The following is a 26,602-nucleotide window of genomic DNA, read 5'->3' on the forward strand; positions in this document are numbered from 1 at the left end:
TCGGGCAGCTGCGCAAAATCTTTGGTCCCTCGGGTGCGAATGTCCCCTCTGATGAGAGCGAGAGAGAGCGCGAGAGATTCCGGGGGCGGAAATAGCCCGAGGTTCTTCCCCGGAGTTCCGGGAGCACGCGAAATTCATAACTGCGCGAATCTTCGTTCCCGGTGTTTCCCAAGGCAAACGCACGGAGAGCGAGGGCTCGAAAAAACGCGAAAAATGAAACGATGCGAGACAGCGGGGACGATCCGATTGTGAGAAACAAAAAAACGCACATCGCTGAAAAACCTTCGTAAAAAATCGCGACATGCGCCCACCACATGCGAATATGATTGTGTGAAAAAAAACTGACCTTTTCCTTGTCAAAGACCTGGCCCGGCAAAGCGTGCCCCTTGGAGCTCCATTGGCAGAGATGTTGACCGCTGAACTCGGCGCAAACGTGATGAAAGCAGGCGTGACACTCTGCAGGGCATAGAGATCCGCACATACAACAACACAAACTCGAGTTAGAATAGCTTGTTTTTTGAACAGCGACGGAGGACGGTTCAACGTCATTGAGGGATCCCGGAACGGCGGTGGCGGCGGTGTATCGACTCTTGACAAACCCCCCCGAATTACAATGATCAACATTAGCATTAAGATTACGAGTGATCTCGGTAGCCGGTGTTTTCAGTTTGTTCAATTTATCCTGAGTGTGTTGAAGGGCGCTGGCGGCGGCGTGAGCCGTGCGGGGATTGGAATCGTCGTGTGTTTTATCGAGGCCCGATTTCGTCTCGGCACTGAGAGGAGGATCGGTGCGACACGAGTTTACTTTAAGTTGGTTCGGGGTGCCGGTGCAGAAGCACATGTGCCGGTGGAAGGACAAGGGTCTCGCGCAGGAAACGAGGCACGAGTTTTTCCCGCTCGTTTCGACATCGGCGTTGTCGGCGTCGGTCTCGGCGGGACTGTGAGGATGGAGAGCGGGCCCCGGAGCCGGGGCAGTGGAACTGTAGCATCGGGGATTCTGAGCCGTCGACGAGCCGTTACTCAGGTTGACCTGGGCTCGATTTTTCTCCTCGTTTGTTTGCTTCGGACTCGAGTTGCTCGAGGCCGGGGGCACCGAGAGCCGCAGGCTCGCGGGGTTGTGCTCCTGCTGACGGCGCAGCAGCAGCAAGTTGCTCTCGTTCGCGATGAGAGTTTGAGCGGCGGCGGGCTGATTGCCGCCGGTGTTGCCAACGCCGTTTTTATGAGCGTAGAGAGACTCGTTCGAGGCAACGAAAGCGGAAGTGGCGCCGGCCTGTCCCGGGGGAGAATCCGGCGCGAAGTAACTTTCGTTCAAGGCCAAGTGGGGCTGTTGCTTGCCGATGGCGAAGCCGTAGCACCGGGATATCGAGCGCGGTTGATTGTTCCCGTTGCCATTGTTTATGTTGTTGTTGCTGCTCGTATTGTTGTTATTATTGTTGTTGTGATTGTGGTTGTTGTTATTGACATTGTTCGTGTGGTTGATCGCCCTCTCGCTGATGCTCCCCAAGATCGAGACGCTCGCGGCCGAGCCCGGGTTGTTGGCGCTCGGCACACCAGCCGTCAACGAGGTCGTCGTGCCGATGGTAACGCCGGCGGCAATCGTTTCGAGATTCCCCGCCGAAGCGCTTATGCCAACGGAGGCCGGGACGAGCCCGTTGCTCGTGGTGCCACCGGCCCCGCTCAAACCCTTCCGAAGCATGTAATTGTCCGCGTCTACGGCCAACATTCGGGACATTGCCGGCGACAATTTGCTACCGACTCCGAGCCCGACGAGCGCCCCTGGTTTCGGCTCATTTTCCTCGCTCTTTACCGAACGCTGCTGCTGCTGCTGCTGCTTCAAATCCTGCTGGCGATTTAACGCCCTCGCAGATTCACCGGTCGCCGCGTCTTCCCCGCTCGGCACCACCGACGACGACTTCCGCTGGCCCGATACTTCGCTCTCGAGCGCGTTACGGCTGTCGCGATAGTCCTCCTCGTGTCTCAACCTCCCGTACAATACTACCGGCTGCGCAACCTGACCGGCTCCCGGTGAATTCCCCACCTGCTTCATCACTTCCCGATTCTGTTCGACTTATCATCAGATTATCAAATTCAATGTTTCTCTTAAGCCCCTCGCAATTAGTGTCCGTGGACTCGGAACCGGCGAACACCAGTTTCTCCCTCGCGCTCTTCTTCTCCCCTTATTAGGTTTTGCATCGATCAACGCTGCGCTGAACACTGTCAAATTGATCGCGCTCCTCGCTCGGGCTGCCGGCCAATTTCACCGTCATTTTATATTCGATCGTCGAGCGCTCTCGCCGCTCGAACTTACGCAATTATTTGTCGAGGAGGATTCTTTCCGAAGGAAGAAAAAAACTGTTTTCTGCGGGATTGCGGATCCTTGGCTCCCCCGCTCGCCCATCCGCGGCCCGCAAATTTTATTCTCCCGTTCAAACTCCGAACGGTGAGACTACAGGCGCGCCGGCCGAAAAATACGAGCCTCGATCCACCGGCTCGGTCCGGTTAGCCTTCGTTTATTAATCGCAGGAGTACGTGAACAATTTTGCAAGCTATTCGCCACGGATCCTCGGCGTACGTGGGTGTGCGATCTGCGCGCCCGCGTGCCACTCTCCGATCGACGCTACGTCCTTCTTTTTCTCTCCGCAATCATTGCGCACTATTTTCACGATTTTTCTCCCCTTTCGTGTACTCTCTTTCTCGCCTCATTCCATTCCGCGATTCTTCTGCTTCTGCCTCTTGTTTTATCGGACCTCAACGGGCTTCCCGCAACGTGGACGAGCTATGTAAACGCGGTTGGAGGGCCCGCGAGTTTCACGGAGCCGAACGAAACCGGTTTCGAAAAGGCGGGTACGCACAATTCCTCGCGGCACGACCGCGTACTCTCTTCCATCCGCAGAGCCACGGGGGGAATTATGCGGCGAGTTCTCGCTCTCTCGCGCGCTCGCCTCTCATCTCGCTTCACTCGATTCTCGCGCAAGCACAAAATCGCGTTTGCGATCCCGGAGCGAGACGACACACGCTTTTCCTTCCCACTTCAATTATCTCTCTTTCTCTCTTGTCAAACTCGCGATCCCCCACCTCCGCAGTTTTTGCGAGTTCCGTGGATTTCTGGCGAGCGCGCGCGAGATCCCTCGTGAAAAATCTCGCGAACGAAGCCCCGTTCGCTCACGCGGATAATGCGACGAGTATCGCGATCCCTCTTCAATTGCTTTTATTATTTTTTATTGGCGAACCGGCTTTTCCCAGTGGCGCGAGGAGGGCTCTTACCCAGCGGCGAACTTTCGAGGTGCACGAGCCGACCGAGAGCTCAGCGCCAACGCGTTCTTTTCAAGGTCGTAATCGACGATCCGTCGCGGACACAGTTTTCAGTAGATACGACACACCGACACTCGTTCGAATGGCAACTGACCGCGCGAGAGCTCTTCGCTTACTTTTTATCGATGCGACGAAAATCGCGGTGACACCGAAACACTGACACTTCCGACCGGCAAAACGTCGCTGCGACGTGTTCAACTTTGGGCAACACCACCGACACTCCAGGGGAATGAGAAACTCGAAAATTTCACTGGCAACACCTCCTTCTTTGACGTAATCCTCCGGGAGGCGAACTTCTCGCGATTATTCCGAGGTCTTACTTTCCGGGACGGAAGCAACGAGGCGGGCGCGAGTTTGCGGCGAGTTTAAAATAGACGAATTTGCGAACAATCCGAAGGGAAAAAAGATGGAGAGACAGTAGGTTGTCGGCTCGTTGCGAGGGGCTCTCCCGTAAAGCCAATTCGGCGATGACTGTTTATCGATAAGTCATCGTTTCTTTCGAGCGCAATTTCTTATCTGTACTCGAAAATCTTGTGGAACCTTTCGTTAAGTTTGCTCAAGGTCACATTGTGGACGTCGGGTTACTTTCCGCTTGAGAGGATCTCGCGTCACGACGTCGAAAAAGATTCCACGCGCAACGATTCGACACGTTTTTTTTCGGGCGCTCTCTCGTTTTGTTCGCTGGTTACTCGGGAGCCGCCACCGGTTTTCGGACCGCTTGATACCGTTACCGGCGAGGTATCTTCACTCGTTTAAAATCCCGAATCTCGGCGAAAACTCGAGGCGCCGTTTGTTCAATTTCACTTATATCGAGTGGAGAAAATATCGCGAATGATGTACGACTCGATCGAGAGTCCTCGTGTGTGCTGAAACGCCCTTACGATTGGCGAAGAGAGTGGAACGAAGCGGACGACTTTTCCGTCCTCGTGTCAGCCAGCGGACTCCCAGCTCGAACGAGGAGGGAGAGAGAGAGAGCTCCGGCAGTCGTCGGGTGGGACAAAGTGAGCTCTCGTTGCCTCAGCAGCGCCAGCCCCAGCAACGGCCGAATTCTCACTCGCGACGTCGATAAAACAGTTTATCTTTCTCCCCTTCCGATACTGCTGCTCTTTGTGTCGAATCCGTCGAGAACTCGAGCGAGGGGAATCTATCTCCGTGTGTGCCTTTGTGTTTAAAAACTCTTGAAAGATTCTCGAGTGCCGTGTGCGTGTGTGCTGCGGGCAAGCGTGTCGCTTCGGGTATCTCCGCGTAGCGCAATTTCATCAGCCAAAAAAATTCGTTCGTTCGCTTTTTTTTGTTCTTCCGCACTTTGGCTAGTGATCGCGACCGGCTGATCGACGGCACACGATGGGACGGGGACGACCGGGCAGCGGTTAGATTCGCTCAGGAGTTCAACGAAGGAAACAAAGGGAGGGAGAGAAAGAGGGAGCAGTTACGGAATACGATGGATGAGGATGTAGCTTTGGCTTGTTCCAACCCGCGGTGTCCTTCCTCCGGTCTCGGTCGCACTCGGAATGACGGAATCAGAATGTACACCCCGTCGCTATCCTTTTCAACGCTTGCGCACTCTCCCTCTCTCTCTCTCTCTCCCTCTCTCTCTCTCGCTGTCTTTTTCAAGATCTCGTCGCTATCCGGTGAAAAAAAAACTTGGCTCGGATCGGTAATGTGTAACGTTGCTATAAGAACCGGTGAGAAGAGTATTCACTCGATATTTTTCGTTGTACACGGGCGACGAGGCACTTGGCGAGAAGCGTAGCTGCAGCTGAGGCCAACGGATGAATTCGTATTCGCTGAGACACACGCGCTCTGTCGTAACTTTGGTCCGAGTCGCGAGCTCGCTTCTTAACGGAAAACCATTTAACTTTTGACAGATCGAGAATAATATTTTAGATATTTTAATAAACCGGGGAGAATTTGGAATTGGTTGAAACTGTCGAATCGATGAAAAAATTGGCGTCACGACGACGTCGTCGTCGAGCTGACTCGGTGTGTTAAAAAAGAGCCGAAACTCAAAGTCGTCGATGCCGGCGATTCGACCGGCACACTGGTGCGCTGTCCAAACTTCCGTCTCTAGGAGACTCGTTTCAAAGTTCACCGAGTCGCTGCTCGTTCACTCGCGGTTGTGTCATCTCTGGCCCTTGTTCCTTCCTCCCTCGCGCTCTCTTTTTGCCTCGATCGAGGATTCCCGGCAGCTTAACTTTCACGTAAAGCAGCAGAGTTTGACTGCGCGACTGATCGCGAGGAACGAACCGAGCGAAAACCGGCACCAGCGAAAATACACGCTCGTAAAAAAAGAGTTTAAGCGCTCGGGACAGCTAGCTTGCCCGTTTCTACCGGTCGGCAACCAAGCGTTGTCCTCCTCCTCTCTTTTGTTCACCCGAGTAATTCGAGACGGTATCCAAAATGTCCGGCTCGTTCACAAATCGTTCTCCGTTTCCTTTGTATTCGAGTACTTTCAAAGACCACACACACACACACACACGCACACGCGCGGGCGCGCGCGCGTTTTTTTTTAATTCGAAATCTTTTTCCTCCTCGGTAGTGCTATTGCTGTTCAATTCGTCCGAACCGAAAGACACTTGTACCAGGGTCAAATGCGAACTATTCAGACGATAAAACTCCCCCCCGGTTTCTCCAGTTTATATTTCGTTGCGTAGTTTTTATTATCTTTATAATGTAGAGGATCTTGAGATTTGTGGAACGTCGCCCGGTCGACACGACACGATGACGGACGTGCAGCTCCTCTTCGGGGAGCAACGTCGGGGGACCAGAAGTCTTACTGCTGCCGAGGAGAGCGTAGTCAGGCGGCTCGGCTTACAGCTGACCGGCCGGTAAGCGGCGGGGTTCGGTCAATAGCCATAGCTCCTTCTCTCTCGCTCCCTCCCACTCTCTTTCTTCCTCGCGAGTGCTTCGCAAGCGGAACGAGAGAGGACACACGGAGCAGGCTAACAGAAGCGTCCGGAGAGCAGCGAGCGAGGAGTAGCGAAAGCCGAGAGAGCGCGAGCCTATCTCGTGGCCCGAACGATTCCCCGGAAAGCCCTCGGCCGTCCTCGGCAATGTTCGCGGTGGCCTTTGGGGGGATCCCAGGGTCGTGCACACTAAAGGCGCCATCTTTCTCTCGTTGTCGCCAGGCGGAGGCGCGCAGCGACGTTCTTCCAGCCGCGACCCCAACGCCATCTCCCTCCCTCGCTTCCTTTCCTCCTTTTTATTTCACCCTTTTTCTACCGCCTCCCTGCCGCGCTCCCTCGCGGCTTCCCCCACCGGGCGCGATTTCAACCTTGATTCGAGGAGCCTGCCTGCCGGCGAGATCGCACACGAAAAAGCTTCTATTACCGTTAGATACCCAGTGAACAACAAACTCAACCAAAACAAAATAATCGCTCCCTATTGGGAGCACTTTAATACTTTTTCCTACCATCGCACTTTGACCCGTGCGCGCTTATCCTTCGCTACATCACCGCGCGCGGTGTTCTCTGTAAGAAGGCTCGTCGCGGAACCTTCCTTGCTCAAACTCTCCTCTCAACTCGTTCACCGAGGCTACACCCACGTTCCACTTTAGATCGCGAGTTGAGAGAGAATTGCACCGCGGTACCGTTTCTCCGCGCTCTTCGTCACTGCGTTCTCTCTCTCTCTCTCTCTCTCTCTCGCCCTCTCTCCTATCCCGTATTTTCACAGGCCTTTTATCATCTCTACGCGCGACATCGTGCAGCCTCCGGGAACCGCGCGAACCTTCCAAACCCACAGGACCTCGGGGCTCTGTTCACGGGCGGAGAAACAATTGATTTTCCTGCAGGACATGTCCCGGGACGGGCTTAACACCGTCGCATCTTCCACCCCGTGCATATCCAGTGCTCTCGCTATTCGGACGGATAAAAATGCCTCGCGAAGCTGCCAATCCTTCCTCACGTACGTATAACAACTCACACAGACGCGGGCGCGACTGAATATCCACGCGCGCCGCGTGACGACGCGCCCGCTGCTTTTTCTCCCTGCCGCCAGCTGTCGTCGTTAAATTTCAGGATAGAAATCGACGATTGTTGCCGAGTGCTTATTGACCGGGGAGAGCCCGTGTCGTCGCCAGTCTCGAATTATTGCGGAAAAGCTTTCTCCCGAATCTCCTTCAAAGTCATACGCGAGTATGAGTTTGCCTCGCTAAGTAAGCCACGAATTTCATTTTTCTCCGAATGCCAAACGTGTTTTCGAAGAAACAATCAGCGCCCACTCGCACGGACCGCTTCGAAAGTAAAGAGTTGCTCATTTAGCGAATCGATGAGAGATTTTCATCTCCGTGACAAAGAGAATCATCATTATCGAACGTTCCGGGCTCGTGGATCCGACCGGATATAATTACAGAGGGAAAAAAATAGTGTGCGACGAGCGAGCGTCGGGTCTCTGTAACGGTTATATCATCGGGTCAATTGCTTCCTATTCGGGTGTACGAGGCGACCGCGCGAGGTCCTGCGTCGAGAGACAACGCGAAACATCATTTTCTCTCGAGCGTTGTTTCTGCACACATGCTAACTTAATGATGTCGAAAAAGGGCTCTGATAAAGGAAGATGGGGGGAGGGGGGAGACGGTGAAAGTGAAAAGCTACTTTCCACCAACCAGGGGGTCACGGCTGAGCGGAGAGTGGCCAAAAGGGAGCCCCAGCAGCTCCCCTTCCCGAGATACGTTCCAACTTGCCGCCTCCTTTCCCTGATCGCCCGATATGGGCCGATCGAAACTCGATTCACGCATGCGCGCGCTCCCACAATCGTTCGTATCAAGGTTGTCGGTTCGACGCTTTAAAATACTAGTTTCGCCTCGCAGAAACGATCCTGCTACATCCTAGATTATTTAATATTCAGCTACAGCAGCCTCGAACAAAGTATGAAAAGCATGAAACGACTGTGAAAAAGATGAGTTTACAGTAGCGCCACGGATTCGACTGACGGATCACAAAATGGGCGATCCTCGGAACGAATTCGAACGAATTTATGCACTGCTGACAGAAGCGACGTTTTTTCATGCCCGTAATCCAGAAAAATGGAGAATTCGTCTGCGCATATGTTGCGAATTGCCTTGTAATAAATTGAAGTTACCAATGGATCGGCTTGGGGAATGAAAAAGAAAGACTCGTAGCGTTCGAATCGAGTGTGTGGAAGCGTCGAAGATGCGCCCTCGTCGACGACTGTGTCGTCAAGCGATTCTTTCGACTCAACATCGCGACAACTATTTCGTCCGAAGTTGATCACTATCGAGGGAGCAAAATCGGAAAAATATTTATGAGAATTTCAAGTTTTTCAACAAAGAATCCGGGGCTCTGGATGCGCTAGCCATGTCCCTGGGTACGGTCGAAGCGTGCTCGGTCGTTTCCGGCCGGTGCGTGGATCGCTCTCGACCCCTTCGCCAAGCTGAGCCGAATGCGGCCGAGGAGCAACGAGCATGCGATTCGAGTACCGCGCACCCGCGCTCGCGTCCCCGCACCGGGGCACGGACGCGAACACCACAGAGGACAAAAATCATTTACACACGCGAAACATAGCCCCGGTGTGTGGATACACGATTGGCGCATGCGCTTCGTACGAAAAATCAACGAAAAATGAACGTTTCTCCTCGTCTCTCTCGCGCTCGCTCCCCCCCCCCCGCTCCCCGCATTTTTGCTCGATTGGCCGGACGAGTTATCGTGCATCGTCGTCGCTCTGCGCGCGCTCGATCGTCTTCGCAGTTCTTCTTGCGTTCCGCTCAAGAAAATGACAAGGGAATGAAGCGTGTCGATTAACAACGGGAGTTGTTACTAAGTACAGGGAAATTCGGCACAATATTTTCCTCTTAATCCTCAGCTCTGAACCTCCAATCGCCGGCCATCTTTGATACTGACAAAGCTGTCAAACGCTTGGGCAAGATTTCTCTGCGGTGGTGCAATTGAGAATATTTTCAAAGCGATTTATATAGAAGCGACGTACAATCTCATAATCTGTGTCTGTATTATCCTCGCACGTGCACGATCCTCGACCAAATTTGTACAATTACGAAATGACTCTCTCGCTACACAACGGATTAAAATAGATGAGGAGCTTTTACGGCTGAAGGAACGACGTCGAGGAACTGAGAAAAATCGTACTTCCCCGCACGCCTTTTTTCGCTTCTCATTATAATATTCAAGATTCTCCCTCCCTTCGCGCTCCGCGCCGCTCGTACCGAATTCAGCGCGTCAAGTTTTTTGGGCTGTCACGGCTTCGCAGCTTCGAAGAGCGAGCTATCGAGCGTCAATTAGCGCTCGTAATAAACGCCTACATCCTTTCACAATTTGGACGCGACCTTCGAGCCGCGAATTCAAGTTCATTTATCGATTGTATTCGCTTCACTGAAATTAATTTTCCTCGTTCATCGATTCGGACATTTATCGAATTGACTTCGATAATCGATATCGATTAAACTTATTGTTAGTCAAGCATATTTTATTAACGTGAAGAAATATTTAATATGAAAGTTTTGCAAAACTGTCAACCGATACACGCAAATTTCCACGATGACACATTTTCACAGGTATTTTTCAAAGAATCTCCTGTATTTTTTAACCGATTTTATTCCAAGTCTCATTTTGTTCTCCAAATGGTCCTCTATGAACAAAATGAGACTCGTTGCAATAAAATCGATGAAAAAACGCAGATAATCCTTTGAAAAATATCAGTGAAGGTGTGTCAGCGTGGAAATTTGCATTCATCAGTTGATGGTTTTTAATATTTTCGCATCTTAAAATCGATACGTTAAACTTGGTCTAAAGGCGTTTTGAAAATTCAGCACTCGTTTGACTAGCGTGCAGTACAGGAAGTTACCTTAACCTAAAATAATCGAGAACCTGAGACAACGAAGATTGAGAATCGAGGATCTCGCGACGCAGCCAACTCTTGGCTCCGTGATGCGATTAGATTTATTTACTCGTCTTTTTCATCCTCCGCACAACTATACACGAGCGTATTTAAATCTTTATAACTTTTCCTCCATCTTCGAGGATCGTTCTTTGTCACACGGAAATGGTGTTTGGTCGCCCTTCCAGGAGAGCTCCTCCCGTTAGTCGCCACAGTTTATATCGACCCGGTGTGCTTTGTCGGGAGCGATCGTAAATTGCGAATTCCAACAACGCGGGGCTCCATCAACCGTGTGTTTTCCCTGCTCTACGTATCTCCGCGCACGTCTATATACCGAAGTATGCGAGAACGAACGGCGGAGTGAGAAAGCGAGGCAGGGAGAGAGAGAGAGAGAGAGAGAGGGAGAGAAGCGGACGGACAAAGAAGGGAGCGAGGCGGCTGCGACTAGGACTGGATAGTTGAGGCGTGTTTGACGAGTGAAATTAGCCCCACCAAAATATTTAAGATCGTCCGTCTCCCTCGCTCTCCGTGCACTCTCCGCGCTTATGGGGATCGATGGCAGAATTTATCCGTAACCTCTGGACTGGCGGAAGCCCCAGGGACACAAAGGGCTTTTGCTCTTTTTTCGTTCTTTGTATTCCTAACCCCCATTACTTTGATCCCATCGCATATTTTCCTCTCTCGTTTTTCCCTTTTCTCGACTAGCGCATTCATCCGTTTTCTCGATCCCCTCGAAAGCGTTCGGGCAAATACAGTGCTCGAAATCCTCCGGGGGCTTATCGGATGGTAATTTCGATCGAGACTCTCCTCTCTCCGCCTAGTTACCACTGTTTATAACGTAATTAAATTTTATCCACTTTTCTTCTCGCGAGGGCATCTCCGTGGAAACTAGCCTACGAAATGTTTGCCCGTGCGATTGCGATCGACTCGAGAAATCCTCGAAGATCCGTCGAAGCATTATTTCCGTTTTTCTTAATTAATTCCCCGGATATTCCCGTGAGCGCTTATTCGGGCGAAATTTCCGAGGGTTCAAAGGCTGCTCGTCGTGAGAGATTAGTTATCGCGCATCGTCCGTCTCGTTGAAGAAGCACGCGTTACGCGTACTGCAGCGCATCGAGAGGTTCTCGAGCGCGTGCGAGTAGTGTGCGTCGTGGTACGCGGAACCGAGAATCCACCGGGAGCCGACAGAACTCGAAGCTCTCGCGCCCGCTCGAGATACAAAAGCGACGTTTATGCAGATACGAAGCTTGCAAAATGGATGATGTACGATCGAAAATGGCAGGGTCGGTGAGCACGGAGGTGACTACGAATGCGCGGCGGCGAGCAAAACGTAACGCGTACACCGGGGAAACGGAACTTTGTATCGCTGAAACGCATCGCTCATTGTTCGAGCTTATTTTTCTTTTATTTAGCATCCCTCGGCCATAACGAATGCGAGGGAATTGCGAGTCGGTCACGCTCGTGGACGAGGCGAAAGAAAGGCGCGCGCGAGAGGCTAATTTCACTATCGCAAATGAGTATTTCTAGCTCTAATGTTATTGCGCTCTTAGTCCCAGTAAAAATGGCAATTAAACTCGAATGGATTTCCGCCCGCAGGGGATCCGGTGCGTCAGCCCCAGAATTATTTCTCGACTGTGGTTTTCGTGAATGAATAGCTGGCTTTCGATCGAAAGCTCCAGCGATATTCATCCGCTGAGAAGTCGGTGCCGTGCGCTCGCTTCGAATATTCCATTTCCGAAGCCCCTTCAGCCCCCGATTTCTCTTGAATCTCGAAAATTTCGCCACTCCACATTTCGATCGTGGATCAGCCTCGTATCGTTTCTCCTCAATTTTAAAACCGTATTAATATTAATCCCTCGATAATTTCACTCGAAACCGCCAAGATTTTGGAAGACATCCAAAATCTGTGTGCCGTATTATCGGCGATCCGGGCCCTCCCCCCGCCGCTCGCCGCCTCTCTCTCTCTCTCGCGAGTCCACGAGTGTGGCTTCTCTCCGCCACCATGCCCCACCGTGTCTCACTCGTAAACTGCTTAGCCTCTCTCGCGCGTAGCACGAAGCATCGCGCTCTCCCATGCGCGCCTCCCCGTGCCTGCGTGACTTGGCCCGTGTTACGTGATCATCGCCGATCGCGCGAGCAGACGCCGGCATATATTTCAACCTCGTCAAAAATTGTCTCATCCACTTCTGCCTCGTCTTCTTTACGTGCAAACTTTTCAAAAGCCCTTCACCGTCGACAGGCGATGAAGCAAAAGCATTTTTTAAATTACGGACAATTTGAAAGTGCGCTCAAAGTTCCGTTGAATTTTAACGACAAAAATGTCTCAAGTTTGTCGTCGGGTTGAGAGAAAGTTGAGAAAGAGCAAGGGAAATAATGGGCAAATTGTGAAGGTCGTTTTTTAAGGTAAAATAACTTTATTTCGAAATGAAATTTTGGACGATGAAAATAGTTGAGTTTTTAGGTAATTTTGCTTCTCGCTGCGGCAAGTACTCGAAATAAATGGGGGCGAATGAAAATTCTGAAATGTACAAACGCCGCAACCGGGTTGAACGGCGATCGTTCGACTGATTTTTCAAATGAAATCGAAGCTCGCGTCTCTTGAATATACGAAAAGCGTGACAGCCTTGAAATTTTGTCTCCGTTTTTCCGACGTTAATGTAACTACTGGTGTCCATTAGCTTGGTAAGAAGACGCGAGGGAGTTGGTCGGGAGTTTCCGATCCGAGGACAATGCTGCTGCGTTAGAGACCGAGCGAGGAGGAAGGATTGCTCGATTATTCGAAATATAAATCGTGCCAAGTCAGACTCGCGGCCTTGACGATGCTGATGGGCCTTTAAATCTCGAATGTCGATGAACATCGCATCATCGGAGGCACTCGCATCAACGCGCCTCGACTCGCAATCTCAACACGAGCAAAAAGCGCTAACGAGCCTCCGATGTTATCGCCGACCGCGCGCGTACCCAGATCAGTGGTCTCTCGACCTTCAAATATCATTTCGTATCTGCGAATGACAGTTGGACTAAAAACCCCTTGAAATTTTTCCAAAGCGTGGTGCGAGGTGTCAAATTTTCGACTTTTTGTCGTGAAAAGACACGTCAATGGGCTTCAATTTAAGGGGGTCCTGCTACGAGCGAGGATACGGTGCGTGGACTGTGTTGCACAATCCCTACGAAAAAAATCGACGATCCGCTAACGATTTGACAACACGTTTGGCAACGTCGCGGTACTAGAAATTATGAAAATTCGATTTTTTTGACTTTCGGAGAATTTTAATCTCCTCGGAGCATTCGTTTATCTGTCTCTCATCGTTCGTTCGTAATCCTTGGACCCTCTTTTTTAAGCATAACCTCAAATGCGCGGTCGATCGAATGCTCGAACATTTTTCATCGTTTGTCGACTCATCGAGGAAAAAATTTCTATAAAGTTTATTGATTAACTATCAAAGTTAATTAAGGTGACTTTTGTCATTAAAAACAATAGTGAAAACCACTTTGAATGTTGCGTTTTTAGGTTTTTATATTCGAATCGCTCTCTCATAGGGGAACCTCCTCGAAATATTTTATTGAACACGTTTAAGTGCTTCGTCCAGCCACTAAAATCGTTCCGACCACTGTTTTTTTGGATCCAGCAGCTTCGCTGCACTTCTCGAAACTTTGTTGCCCCATCAGAATATTTAAAATTCCACAAAAATTTTATTATTCCTCTCCACTTTTCCATTTTCTACATTCCGATTGCGATCCTCTACAAATTTTCCACGTTACATAAATAATGCTTGTGAAATTTTCGAAATGATGAAAAATTCAGTAGAGAAACGCTTTGTTCGTTGACAGCCGTTTTGTGATTGGCCACGCGGTCTTGAAAAAAGTCAAAAGTCGGAGATTCGAGGTCCGATCGGAGGACGGATCCCCGTATTTGACGGAAGCGAAATGTCCCGAGAGAAAAATAAAAATTTCAATATGTATTTCCGCACGAACGATTAACTCCATGGGAAAATTGGTAATCGAAATAATGAAATGCGGAGAATTTTACTGACAAACGAGTGCGATTATTCACCTGTGGCAATGGGTCGCGCTTGCACTATCGCGAGGACTCGAAAGTGGGCAAATACGCGCATCGAGCAGCGCTCTGAAGGCAAGAGGATTAAAATTGTATGAGGTCCCAAGCTTTGTCTCGTAACCACAGTCGCGATTGTCCTCGTCGATAATATTCCAAAGCTGTCATTGAGCGCAGCAGCAACGTTTCGTCCTGCAACGAGTCGATTCCGGGTTCCGCGACCGCGAGAAATTCAGAGAAAAATCTGCGCGAGCTATTCTCGGATTATTGCCCGTCGATTGTTTCGTTTGGCTCATTTCTCGGAGCTTCGAATTGTTGCGAAGATCCGAGGAAAAAGGAGAAAAAGGTTTGGAAAGGGGACGAAGTGGCTGCCCCCCCCACCCACCTTCGCAATCGATTTATTGAAATCGATCTACGAATGCGAAAAAAAAACCGGTTATTCGCTCACGGCGGCGAACGTTCGTAGTGATGAAAATAAATTCGAAAAAGTAAGAAGAAAAAGCTTTTGGTTGGTGAGCAAAGTTTAGCGAGATTGACACAGCGATTCGGGATTATATTTTGTTTTGTTGACAAAGCCTCTGGCTCGCGTCACTCTCGGTAGATTTATTCGCCGTCCGATAGGAAATGAATGTAAAAAATGAGGGACGCGTCATAGTTCGCGCCCCCTTTTCTGTCTCCGTCGCGTTTTTGTGCGCTCGTGAATGCATGCTGATATTGCTGATGGCATATCGTACGACACGGCAACTCTACCGGGACGGTGCGCCGCGCGCTTGAGAACTGAGAAAATGCGGGCGAGAGCGAGGGGGGCAAAGCACACACGCGACAATGGGCCGACGTGTGTCTCATCGCCTCTTTGAGCTTTGTATAAGCGATGAGACGGGACGGCTACGAAATCGCGACGTCGAGACAGCCAACTTTGGTTACGTAGAGCTTCTGAACACACTCACACGACACGCGTCCACTTCACATTTTTCTATATACAAAGCCGTCCCTCAACGAACGCACGTAGTACGTACGAATCTCAGTCCGAAACCACAATACCGCCGACGCGCCGCTTCGCGCGCACACTTTATCACGGAAGATTTGACACGAGGGAACTACGAGTGACAATGAATTCGTCGCACCGCCAGTAACCGGCGAGACGAGACGCAAATTCATGAAAATTATGGCCGATCCGTTGGATAACAGTAATGAGCGAGACCCGGAAGCGAAGAGAGCACTCGGAACGTAACCTCAACATTTTTTGAGGTTATGAAAAACTGCGACGTTCGCCGTGTCGCGGCAGCACGAGCGATCGATCGCCAACGATTGTTGCAGAAATCATCGTAATATGCCGGAATCTTCGTCAAAAAAAATAGTGGAGTTTGTCGAGACGAAATTTTTTATTAACCATCTGAAAATGTAAAATGTTCGCATAAGAGTTTGGCTGGCAGGGGAGAGCGAGGAGGAGAAAAAAGAGAGAAATATGAGCGAAAATGAAAATGGGCTAGAACGGGCTTTCGCTCGTCGCTCGGGCGACTCTGACAGGGAATAGGGAAAGGGAAGCGAGGAGGGTTGTTATGCGCGCGGATGTACGAGCAGACTATCGATCGTTCAACACCACTCGGTATATAACTTTCAGCAGGAATTTATCTGTCTATATACATCCGAGTGATGGGGAAAAAAGTCATTTTTTCCGAAGACTGGACAAAAGATGTGGGTTCAGAGTTAAAAGAAAGCGATGCTTCTGTATTATTACTTTTTAGAATAATTACCGACCGAGAACGCGCAAACCTCTTTTCCGATGTATTTCGCTCTCAATTTAGAGGCTCGAGAGAGGATTAAAATTTTTCGTTTTGCCCAAGTGATTTTATTACTTGACGTAAGTGGCTTGAAAAAATCACGAAAAATACGAAAAGGCTCGGATTTTTTTCGAATTTTCTAGATAAAATCGTGACTCGAAGAGCCCTCGAGGAAAGTTCTCATTTCGGTTTGAAGTTGAAAAACATTGAGCACAACATTTCGACACGAAGATCGCTTATTGCTGGCCAAAGTGATGAAAAAATCGCATGGTCTGCGCGATCGTTAAATATAAGTCTTGTGGTAAGTTAATTTTCTTCCGTCAGTAGAAAACCATCTTTATGTTCCGGTGAGCAATCGCTGTCCACTCGACTTTGAGGTTAGGTGGTAAGGAAATGTGTCAACGAATAGTTTGCGCGCCCTCCGAGTCTGAGACACACAAAGGAAGAGGTCGAAATCTCGATAAATTTACTTTCATACCGGTTACCAACAACTTTTGTCGCGTTCTACGAAAGAAAACGTTTTTATAGTGTTTTTATGAAAAAAGATGTGCGATTTTCGAAGAATTCGCCGTCAAACAATAACTCGAAGGAACAAAAGAAACAAAGATCATCGAGCTCAAAAGTGTTCGATTACAGTTGAGATCGACATTTTTCAACGACACTCGGCTTTTTTAATCCATTTGATTTAACTACTGGCATGGAAATAAAAAAATGATCTATTTCAAAGTGAAATTCTCGTGAAAAAGTGTATGAGCGGAAAGGGGGTGGGGGGGGGGGGGGGGGGAAGAGGGAGAAGATGTCGCGCGCGCTCAGAGCGGCGAGAAGCGAGAGCTCGAGCTTCCCCAGAGTTCCACGTAGCAACAAGAGGACTTTCGACCCCGTTCGATTGTTCCTCGGTACTGCTGCATTATACGTACAGTAACTCTCTCCCCTTCTTTCTTTGTCGCTCGTTCCGCCCCCGTCTTTCTCGATTGCATCCTTTATCCATTTTGTACGAAATTTAACTCGTTCATCCCGCCAATAAGCGATGTACGATGAATTCGGTTACGTTTTTTCGCTCGTGTTCCGTCACGAGGATTATTGGACTAACCTAAAATCTATTCTCGTTAAGGTAAGCCCTACGGCAGAGTCAAAAACGGCCCCGATCTTCCTTTCAACGTAATATATATTCGTCGTATGCGATAAAGGAATCTAATTATACAGCATTTTCTCTGTTTTTCGATAACGAAGAGAAAGACGTACGGTTAAGTTGCATTCTGAAAATTTTTTTTCGTGTGCAATCGATATAAAACTGAACAGCTTCGTAAAAATACGAAAAAAAGTGTTTTTGATCAAAACGAGCTCGTTTCCAGCTCCGTGTAAGTTTCCATAGGATTGATTTCCGTCCTCATTGTTGAAGCATTCGAAATCGATCGACTCGTCTCGTTAAATTTGTAATACAAGCTAAAAGCGAGGGGGGGGTTAAAACCTTGTGCTCTCTACGAAACGAGAAAAGAGTTGTCCAAAAGTTTATCTTCTCGATATGCTTAACGAGCCCCAATTGTCTAGGACCGTTGCATGTGTACCCTCCCTTGTTAGGTATAGAAATGTTGAGCAGCGAATAATCTCAGAGTCATACGTGCTCGGGAGCGTACTGTGCTGAGGCGCCGCCAAGAATTATAATTCTCAATGAATCGAGACTTGATTCCTATTTGTACTCGATCGACGATATTTCTGAGGATTGGAGATGCACCGAAAAAAGTGTCGAGCTAATTTTAGACTCGAGTTATCGTAATAATGTCTCTTGAGTGCTCCGCCAGCAGGGGCGCTGCGATCGAACTTGAAAAACGAGAAGCAGGCGAAGAGTGTGTACAACAATGCGTCGACCGTTCGACCTTGGTCGCTGTAACGAAAATTCTGGCTCCCACGTCCAACGACCCACAAAATTCCCACTTTCGAGTACTTTTTTTTAGTCAAAGGTTAATGCAAATTATTTTTGCGACGAGACAGGCGCCTCGTCCAAGAGAAAAGATAGCCAGCGAAAAAGAGGCAGGGAGAGGGAAAAAGTGAGAGAAGGCGCGTAAAATAATAAGTAAAAAGTACGAGTTATGGTGCGCCACAGTCCGACGTGACTATTCGCGCTTCAGCGGAGAAATCCTTCTCTCAAAACGATTGATTTCTTGTATCACGCACGCTTTCATGCAAATATAGAATTGGTGTGGGCGGTTGCCAGTTCTCTTCCCTTTTTTCCCTCCCGTTCTTCGGCTTCGCGCGTAAGCATAACCGCGCTCGCGGACATTCTAAAGGTTACTTATCGACTTGGGACTGAATTTCCTTATTTTTATTCCTCGTCAATATTTTCCTCACATTTTCATTAAAAAGCCAAGTAGAAAAAATTAATCCCACGATTTGACGAGAACAGAAAATATCGCGCGGTTACGTTCTCGCAATAGTTGAAAAACTGTACATTCGCGAATACGCTGGCGAGAGAGAAAAAAATCATAAAGTTAACGAAGAGTTACGAACGCTCCTACATCAGACAAGTCGGATAATCGGCGATAAGTCTCTCGTATGATAAAACACGCACGTGGTCCTCGCTGTACAAGACTTTTCAAAGGCAAACTCGATTTACGTCACCAATCTCAGCATAACCTCGAAATGTACCACTTTTTTTTGAAAAACTCGCCGTCACCGTCGAGTTTCTCGTGTATTCAGTAGGCTATCAATTCCTTATCGCGAAATGCGCAATCATGCCTAATTGTAGTGCTCTTGAAGCGTACCAAAAGGCTATAGTTCGAAAAAATTTTTGAAATTTTACCGTGGGCTACAATGGGGTACGAAAGTTGGTCGGATCGTACGATGACGAACGTTGCGCGAGAGGGATGGAGGGTAAAGAGAGACGAAAAGTAGACACAGACCGAAAGAAAGACAGGAAAGGAGGGGAAGTTAACGAGCACAAGCGGAACGACGAATCGTCGAACGAGGGTGGTGGTGGTGGCCGCGGATGTCAGAGTTGAAAAGAAAACCCGAGTGGCGTTCCAACTTAAAGGAGACGGTGCGCGCGGCAGGGACGAAGAAGAAGCACCCCGAGAGAGAGAGAGAGAGGCGGAGAGGGGACGAACGAGGGAAAGAGGGCACAGCCGCGCTGATTCGCGACTTCGGTACGCGTGTTACTATGCTACAGTGGCGCAACGTCGCGGACATCGCGACGAAACACAGTCGAGAGCCGGCTCTCGTTCGAGTTTAACCGCCTGCGGGTGTTGAAACAAAAAGACGAGCATAAAGAATATAAAATGTGTAAATTTGACGGATGGGGTCTGATTCAGAGATTAATGAATCTTCGAGGCACACAGCCCATGTAAAGTGGGAGAGGCAGGAGGAAAAGATTCAATAACTAAGCGATGAATGACAATGAAACGCGAGCGATTAGGGGGCTCAACTCTCAGGAAAATTATGAGTTCACCAGTCAATATGATTGGTCGGAACGAACGAATTGGCTAGTGATCAAAAGTTCAACGACTGAAAATTTGGTTTCTCGTCGATCGGTGAGCGGAACACGTCACCGAGATAAGGAAAATAAATGTACGATCGCATAAAATACGTTTTGTTTGCTCATAACTGAATAAATATAAAAACCATTTGTCGAATGAATCACGTTAATTAGACGCTCGTTTTTTCAAAAACTGCGCCAGCGAATTCGGGAGAAAGAGAAAATCCGGCTATGGTAGGGGCAAGTTTTGAAACGCCAAGGAGAGATTGGCTGAGTGACAAACGCGGCAGCAGGCTCCGAGGGGCAAATTAATTTAGAGACTCGACCAGCCACCGCTATAGGACTCGATGCGATTTCACCGCAACGAGCTCATAACAGGTCAAACCGCAACGATGCTCGATTTTTAACAACAAATTATAATGCTCATGGCCGTAGATTCAGTGGCTAGAATTAAAGGCTCCAAAACAGAGTGTCGAGTTGAAAATTTTTTTATTTACAAAATGGTTAGCGCTCGAATTAATATTCGATAATTTCCTGACGAGCATTTCAAGTAAAAAAATGTTCGATCGAAATCGAATGAAATTTTATTATCGAAAAAATGAGCATCGCCAATTTATTCTATTTCACGAATGAAATTTCAATTAAAAACTCGAATTTAATAGTCGGAGGCGTTCGTGTATTTCTATTTCGAAACGTTTCTTTTCCATTAACATGAGTTTCCATAAGTAAATATTTACCGAACGTGACTTTATCGTGTATTCTCTCCGTTATTGAAAAAGATTAAAAGAGCGTACAATTGAGCTTCGCGATCGAATACGAAAAGACTTTTCACGTTGGAGAAAAAATAGACGTGAATTAATCCCACCGACGTGAAATATAAATACAAAAATATGGCACTTTTAGAATAAATGAAAATATTTTCCACTGAAAAATGTAATTTATTGAAAATTTATTATACCAACGGAGAATCAACGAATTCGGGTTAAATTAAGCTAGCCTTATCGTCAAGGTTTTCTTGCGTAAAATACACAAGCGTGTTACACGCTTTAATTTCCTAATGGTAAAAAAAGAGGCAGAAAAAAAGTGGCGAAGCACGAACGAAGAACACTCGACATCTGGTGCGAATGAGGGAAGACACACGTGCGTACCGCGCTCGGGAGACCGCAACGAGGCAGCAAATAAAGAAAGGAGAGAGAGAGAGAGAGAGAGAGAGAGAGAGAGAGAGAGAGAGAGAGAGAGAGATAAATGGTGTGAGCGAGTCGTGGTCGATCAAGTTGGATGGGACTGAGGAACGCAGCAGAGTAAACAAAGAAGACGAGAAGACGTTAATGCTGTAAGAAAATCGTATCCGAGGACGTGAAAACCACGCCGATGGGATCGCCGAGATCGAGAATGACAAGTTCGTCACTGTTCGTCCAGCAGTTCGATAGCAGGCTCAACATTTCGAATTGTGAATCGTTACATAAACGAGCGAGGATCAGTTGTTGCGGGGGCAAAAAAACTAAGAAAAAGGGAAAAACAAAAAACCTGCGCGCGCGCGCGCGCGTGTGTGCGGAAGAAGCGAAGAAGGAGCGAGCGAGAGAGAATGATGGCGAGAAAAAGGAAGAAATGACAAGTGCGCGCGCGTCGAGTCCGAACACGTTTGACCGACTCGCTTACAACTCGGAATACTTAAAAGTTGGTAGTTTCTGTAACGCGTAAACGGGAAGGAGTGTAATGATTCCCAAAGAGATATGCTGTACGTTTAAATGAACGAAAACGCGTGAAGAGTGTCCCACTATTTCAAGGTCAATATTGCGATCCGAGAGTTGAGACTAATTCTCGATTTGATATTCAATTCGACACGGTGCTTTAGTCGCATCCACATTTTCATTAGTTATCGACGCATTCGTAATCGCATTTTCAAATTACAGCAAATCGCGCTCGTTTTCGACCTCGAAGCAGGCTTCCCGTTCGGAGAAGCGAGCGAGCGAGCGAGAGAACTCGAACCTTTGCGAAAAAAATGGAATATCGATACGTGCTGCAGCAGAAATTGGGGGATTCGCTGAACAATTGGAGACATTCGAGACTGCGATACCCCGCTCGTTACCGACGTCGAAAAAATGCTGTGCAACAACGACAACTGCACTCGTAGACCCATCAATAATGGATTTATATTGAAAATATACGCCTCTCGGGGGATCGGGTTAGACAAGGACAATGATATGGCATTTAAATTGGATTATGCGATACATACTTAAAGTGGTGAAGCAGACAATGGCCGGAGCTACCGAGATCACTGAACCGCGCGCCGCCTTCGACCCATCAATCACCGGCCGGAGAATTTTCGCCTTTCATTTAAATGGCATTAACAAGTCTGAAGTGGTATTACTCACCTTTACACTTAACACCGACTTTTCCGACGCCCCAAATATAATCCTCACCTGTAAAATTCAATGAATATGCTTTGGAATACGAAATAGGTGAAATATTGAATACGCTCTGGCACTAACCAGCAGGTTAATGCGCACACGCGACAAGCTCGACATTGCGGCTTTTCACTGGTATCGTCTCATTTTTTATTAAGCACTTACATTGCAAGCACAGAATCGGCGTCACGAAGTAAACATCAAGGAGAACGTGTCGGTATTTGTCAGGCTCTGGACTCGTCGGATTGGCTACGTAAGCTGCAAAGTAAAAAACGCTTTTACATTCGTTTTTTCGATAATCGAAAGAAGCAATCGACCAAAAAGTCGTTTCTCGTTGTACGATTGTTGTTGTTGTTGTTATTATTATACAATTTTTACCGTACGGCCCATTGCTGAGAGTAACGTATAATGAATCGTCTTCGTTGTGGGTGTCTAGATACGACGGTATGTTTCCTTTCAGCATTAGGACTACTCAGGGTTACACCCCGTAACGTCTGTAAACAGAAAGAAGAAGAGGAATTGAGGTTCGAGTTACATGAGTTTATCTCAGGATCGGTAAGAGTCACTGGCGTTAGTTTTCCAGCGCGATAACGAATTTCAATGTGAATTCTTCGGTGACTCACCAGGTACAAGGCCGTCCGCGTAGTTCAAGCTCCGTACAACTTTGTCGCATCAACGCTTTAGCTTCTTTCCGAAATTCGATGTTTTCCTTACGCGTTCTCTTGCTGGTTTTTTCTTCCCACGAGTTTAGGCTAATTTTATGTGCCCCTGTACGTGTGTGCGGCTGTGTGTTTTTCTCTTAGCCCGGTGCAAGCGAAAAACAGTAGTTCTCGAGTATTGCTGCTGTACGATTTGAAAAATTATTCGCGCGGTCCGGTCGCGGGGCACGCGAACGACCGGGACATCGTCGATTCTTATTTAATGGCACATCAACATCCTCAAGCCTTTTTTCTCTGTCTCTCTCCCACGTTTTTTTCTCTATTTTTCTCTTAATAGAAAATATGAATTGAGAAAAAAAAAGAAAAAAAAGGACGAAAAAAAAACGGAGGGGAAGAAAGAAGGAAATCGGGTGATTCAATTGCGCTGTCTCTATGGCATGACCGCCTTTTCTAGCCTTTCGTTATTGTTCTTGAATGGTCAAGAAATTGACGCAAACTCCATCGGACATATTTTTTGGTTTCCCAATAGACCACTTTCTTCCTGTTTGTCTCGTTGAAATTCCTTTCCCAGAGGACGTTTCACCGGAAGCGAACCTCCCACTTCTTTTTCGTTCGTTTGGTTATTTTACGTCAGCTCTCGGAGCTTAGTTCTGAACGCTGGTCAGGAAGACCATTGACAGTATAAAAACATTTGGTTATTCTAACTTTGTCTCTCATTCACGGGAGCTTTGTCAAAGAACCATGAACGACCGATTGAAAGCCTTTTCTCTAGTGTATTCGGCTCTGGCTTTCCTTGCTTTTTGCTCCTCTTGATTCTTTTCTTTCTGTTTATCTTTGACATGCATTCCTCTTACACGAGTTACCCCTTAGTTCTGTCAAATATGTTGGAATGCTTCGCTCGCCGTACCAAATGCCAGCATCATCCGTTTGGCTTATTCGATCTGAAAAGATATTAATCATTTTCATTCACAATCCCATCTCTGATTTCATATCATCGATAATAAGTCGTTACTTATAGTTCCAGCAAAATCTACTACGGTTGCTAGCAGAATTAACATACAAATGGTTAAAATTTATTATGGAACTTTAAATATTTTGATGTAGCACGGTTGTGAACAATAGCATGAAAAACAATTGAGAAAAAGGAGAAAAACGGACGATGCGTTTGACTAGGTTCGAATAGATTAACAGTGAGCATGGTAATTGAATTTTCATAGCACAATGATTTATATTGGTAACTGACGAAACCATTGAATTATTTCAAAATATACAACTTGGAAGTGCAAGCCAAAAGTAAGAACGCATTTCAACATCATAAGTTATTGTAATAAGCAGCTGCAAGGAGACACAATATTAAAATTTTAGCTCAAGAAATTTTAAGTCGATGACAGATCGGACTGTGTTTTACAATCGAAGGGAATATTTTGAAGAAGAATGGAAAGTGAGAAAAATCATTCGTACGACAGTTTTGAAAATTTTTATAATGAAAGAAGTAATTGAAATACCGGTGACAGGGGCAGACAGGTTTGAATAATAATTAGCTAAAGGAGGATTTATCTGGGATCATCCCGAGCAAGTGTCGATGGATCGAAGAATAAAATAGAAGCCAAAAAGAAAAAAAGAAGAGAAATATATCGAGCGAGAAAATGCGAGTGAGCCGGTGATAGTGCTCCCCAAGCGACCGACATAAAAAAAAAAAAAACACGCCGAATCGGAAGATGCGTGGATCGAGAGTAAACGCGGAAGCGGTGGCGGCAGGGGTATCATATAGTTTCGCCTCGCAGTAGCAAATTTGTGAGCTAGATCATGAAAGAAAAAAACAGCATGAAATGCGACTCGGCGAACTGCGGTAGTCTACTCACCGTTGATCGCGAATCTTCAGCACGTAAAAACTCTTGTTTCGAAGGCACACAATTTATTCCGACGCCTCGCGTTTATGTCGAAGCCGTTATTTGCAGGGTCTGCAAATTGAGATCACAATAATGACAATATTCCTTTCAAACGATCGAATAATTCACTCGATTTACATCGAACAATTATAAGAATGGGTTATCCGACGGAAGGCAGCAGGAATTACTGACGTCGGCCATATTGAAAACTCAATTTGCTGTCTGCGCATGCGCTTTCTTACTCCCGTGGCAAAAACTATAATAATTAATTATCGTTCTCAGTTCTTGGCAGTTTCGGCCGTTCTCGCCAGTTTACGACGTTTCGATGGCGTTGTTTTCGGTCATCTGCTCGGTCGAGAGAATAGAATAGGTAAAACAGCAACCAGCAACAGCAGATAACGGGAACATCAGTTTGTTGCTTTATTGGTAAAAAAAATTGCAAACAGCAAATTAAGATTCATACCATCGATCGATAAAAAATGTTCCTGTATTACCGTACTTGGCCGAGATTGTAGAAGCACCGAACGTCCGTCCAACTCTCGAATTCTGTTTGGGAAACTTGTTTCATTAAATTAATAGAAAAAAGAGCAAAATTAACCGAAAACTGATCCTTGCACTCAGTCGAATCTACAGTTTGATACTTTCGACTTCAATTCGTTGTCGGTAGAACAGAAAATCACGAAACTTTATCGAGTAGACAAACGATAAAGATTGGGATACATTAAAATAATCAACATAAGAAAGCCAAGTCACAGCAGGTGTTGAGTAATTACGAGAGAAATCTGCAGTTTCAATCGAGTCAAATTCGATGATTGAAGATCTTCCGCAGTTTGTCGCTATACGTATAAAAAAAGCGCCACCTGTGAAAACCGAGCGAGTCGTCGTTAGTCGTTATATTGTTAGGAAGTTTGAGGAGAAAGACGCACATTGTCCATCAAATTTTGTTATAAATATTACTCATAATATAATAACTTTATCCGTTCAATCGAATCGTTTGCTCGCAATGCTTTGCTTACATCGTACGCGAAAATTAAATAAATCCGAAACCAGCCAGGAAGGCATATAAATTCCGTGGACGTGTTTTGAAAAATGAATGGAAGATCTGACCGAAATAGCGAGCGGGAGTCTCTTCGAACCGTAGTACTTCCGAGTGGTAAGTTGATACCATTGTTATCATGACTCGATAAATTACACTCTTATTGCTGTATGCTCGTATATTTTTATTAATCCTGACTATAAATATTCATTCCAACGGAGTGAATTGAAGTTTAGAAACACGCAATTCAATAGCTCATATACGAAAAAGTATGAATAGGAAGATAATGAATCCTCATAATTTTAATTGAAAAATGATTATTATTATCTTTATTGATACAAGTGCTTTTTAATTCCTCCAACGTCTTATAACGAAGAGATATCAGGATCGGGGCAGCCGTGCTGTACAAGCAGTTACGATTTTCAAAAATTCTCATTGTACACCCTCACAATTTTTTAAACAGAGCGAGCGTGACGTAATTCCGCAATCGTTTATTCCATACGTTTATAATTGCATTCGCATGCTTAATAATAAGCGTGACTATATGCTGGAAAGTACATAAGCCAAAAAAATGCGCATTATTTTTATTGGAAAAACCAGCTTTGAAATCCGAATCTGACAATATCATTGTGCCAAGACAATTTTTTTTACAGTGACTATTCAGACACTTGACACAATAGTGTTATTCGCAGTGACAAAATGTTCCGTAACCATGAAGCCGCGTGTGAATTCGAAAAGTGAATAGAAAAAATCTTAGTTATGCAAAAACTGCTGTGCTGTTGAAAATAGAGCGAGGTGTGGATTGCAGGTGAGCTTTAAATGAATATTTATTATATTTATTGAAAAACTCTTCGCTCTTCGAACCCTTTCGGGTTCGATCAGATTTGCCGCGCGGGACGGGGAGGGAACACAAATGGCTCGCGCGTTTGAACAGTTGTTGGTTCCCTCTCTTTGTTTTTGTAAGAGCTGGCTCTGTGGTCGTCTCCACCGACCTCTGCTAGTGTTGGAACGTTGACTTTGCATTCCGAGAAAGATAATCGTCGTGTGAAGAGTTGTCTTTGTCGATATACAGTCCACTAAAAAAAAAGTGGCTGGCAGCGAGAAATAAACGTGAATATGGAAGACTCGAAAACCCGCCAGAAAAC

At 47.0% G+C, this 26,602-nt stretch overlaps 2 protein-coding genes and 2 long non-coding RNA genes across 6 annotated transcripts in view; 3 read left to right on the forward strand and 1 right to left on the reverse strand.

Annotated features, from left to right (window-relative positions):
• Pi3K21B (phosphatidylinositol 3-kinase regulatory subunit alpha) overlaps positions 1-24,638 on the reverse strand; it is a 41,206-nt gene extending 16,568 nt beyond the window's left edge. The window contains exons 1-6 of one of the 3 annotated variants that reach the window (XM_043425485.1): positions 24,395-24,638; positions 22,497-23,473; positions 22,252-22,367; positions 22,039-22,131; positions 21,841-21,888; positions 347-456 (exon numbers count right to left, since the gene is read on the reverse strand). In XM_043425485.1, the coding sequence (XP_043281420.1) occupies positions 347-456; positions 21,841-21,888; positions 22,039-22,131; positions 22,252-22,336 (336 nt within the window). In that variant the 5' untranslated portion in view covers positions 22,337-22,367; positions 22,497-23,473; positions 24,395-24,638. Of the gene's footprint in view, positions 1-346; positions 6,092-21,840; positions 21,889-22,038; positions 22,149-22,251; positions 22,368-22,496; positions 23,474-24,394 lie in introns of those variants that run through there. The other 2 variants (XM_043425486.1, XM_043425484.1) reach the window with 2 other exon arrangements.
• LOC122414327 (uncharacterized) lies at positions 19,121-19,932 on the forward strand. The gene is made up of 2 exons (XR_006261739.1): positions 19,121-19,557; positions 19,640-19,932. It is a non-coding gene; the product is annotated as an uncharacterized lncRNA (long non-coding RNA).
• LOC122414326 (uncharacterized) lies at positions 21,073-21,901 on the forward strand. The gene is made up of 2 exons (XR_006261738.1): positions 21,073-21,252; positions 21,379-21,901. It is a non-coding gene; the product is annotated as an uncharacterized lncRNA (long non-coding RNA).
• Positions 24,639-25,339: 701 nt separating the features above from the next.
• Myo10A (Myosin 10A) overlaps positions 25,340-26,602 on the forward strand; it is a 78,056-nt gene continuing 76,793 nt past the window's right edge. Inside the window, exon 1 of the mRNA XM_043425997.1 lies at positions 25,340-25,574. The gene's annotated coding sequence lies outside the window, so the exon portion shown is untranslated. The remainder of the gene's footprint in view (positions 25,575-26,602) is intronic.

Source organism: Venturia canescens, chromosome 8 (assembly GCF_019457755.1).
Source record: "Venturia canescens isolate UGA chromosome 8, ASM1945775v1, whole genome shotgun sequence".
Taxonomy (NCBI): domain Eukaryota; kingdom Metazoa; phylum Arthropoda; class Insecta; order Hymenoptera; family Ichneumonidae; genus Venturia; species Venturia canescens.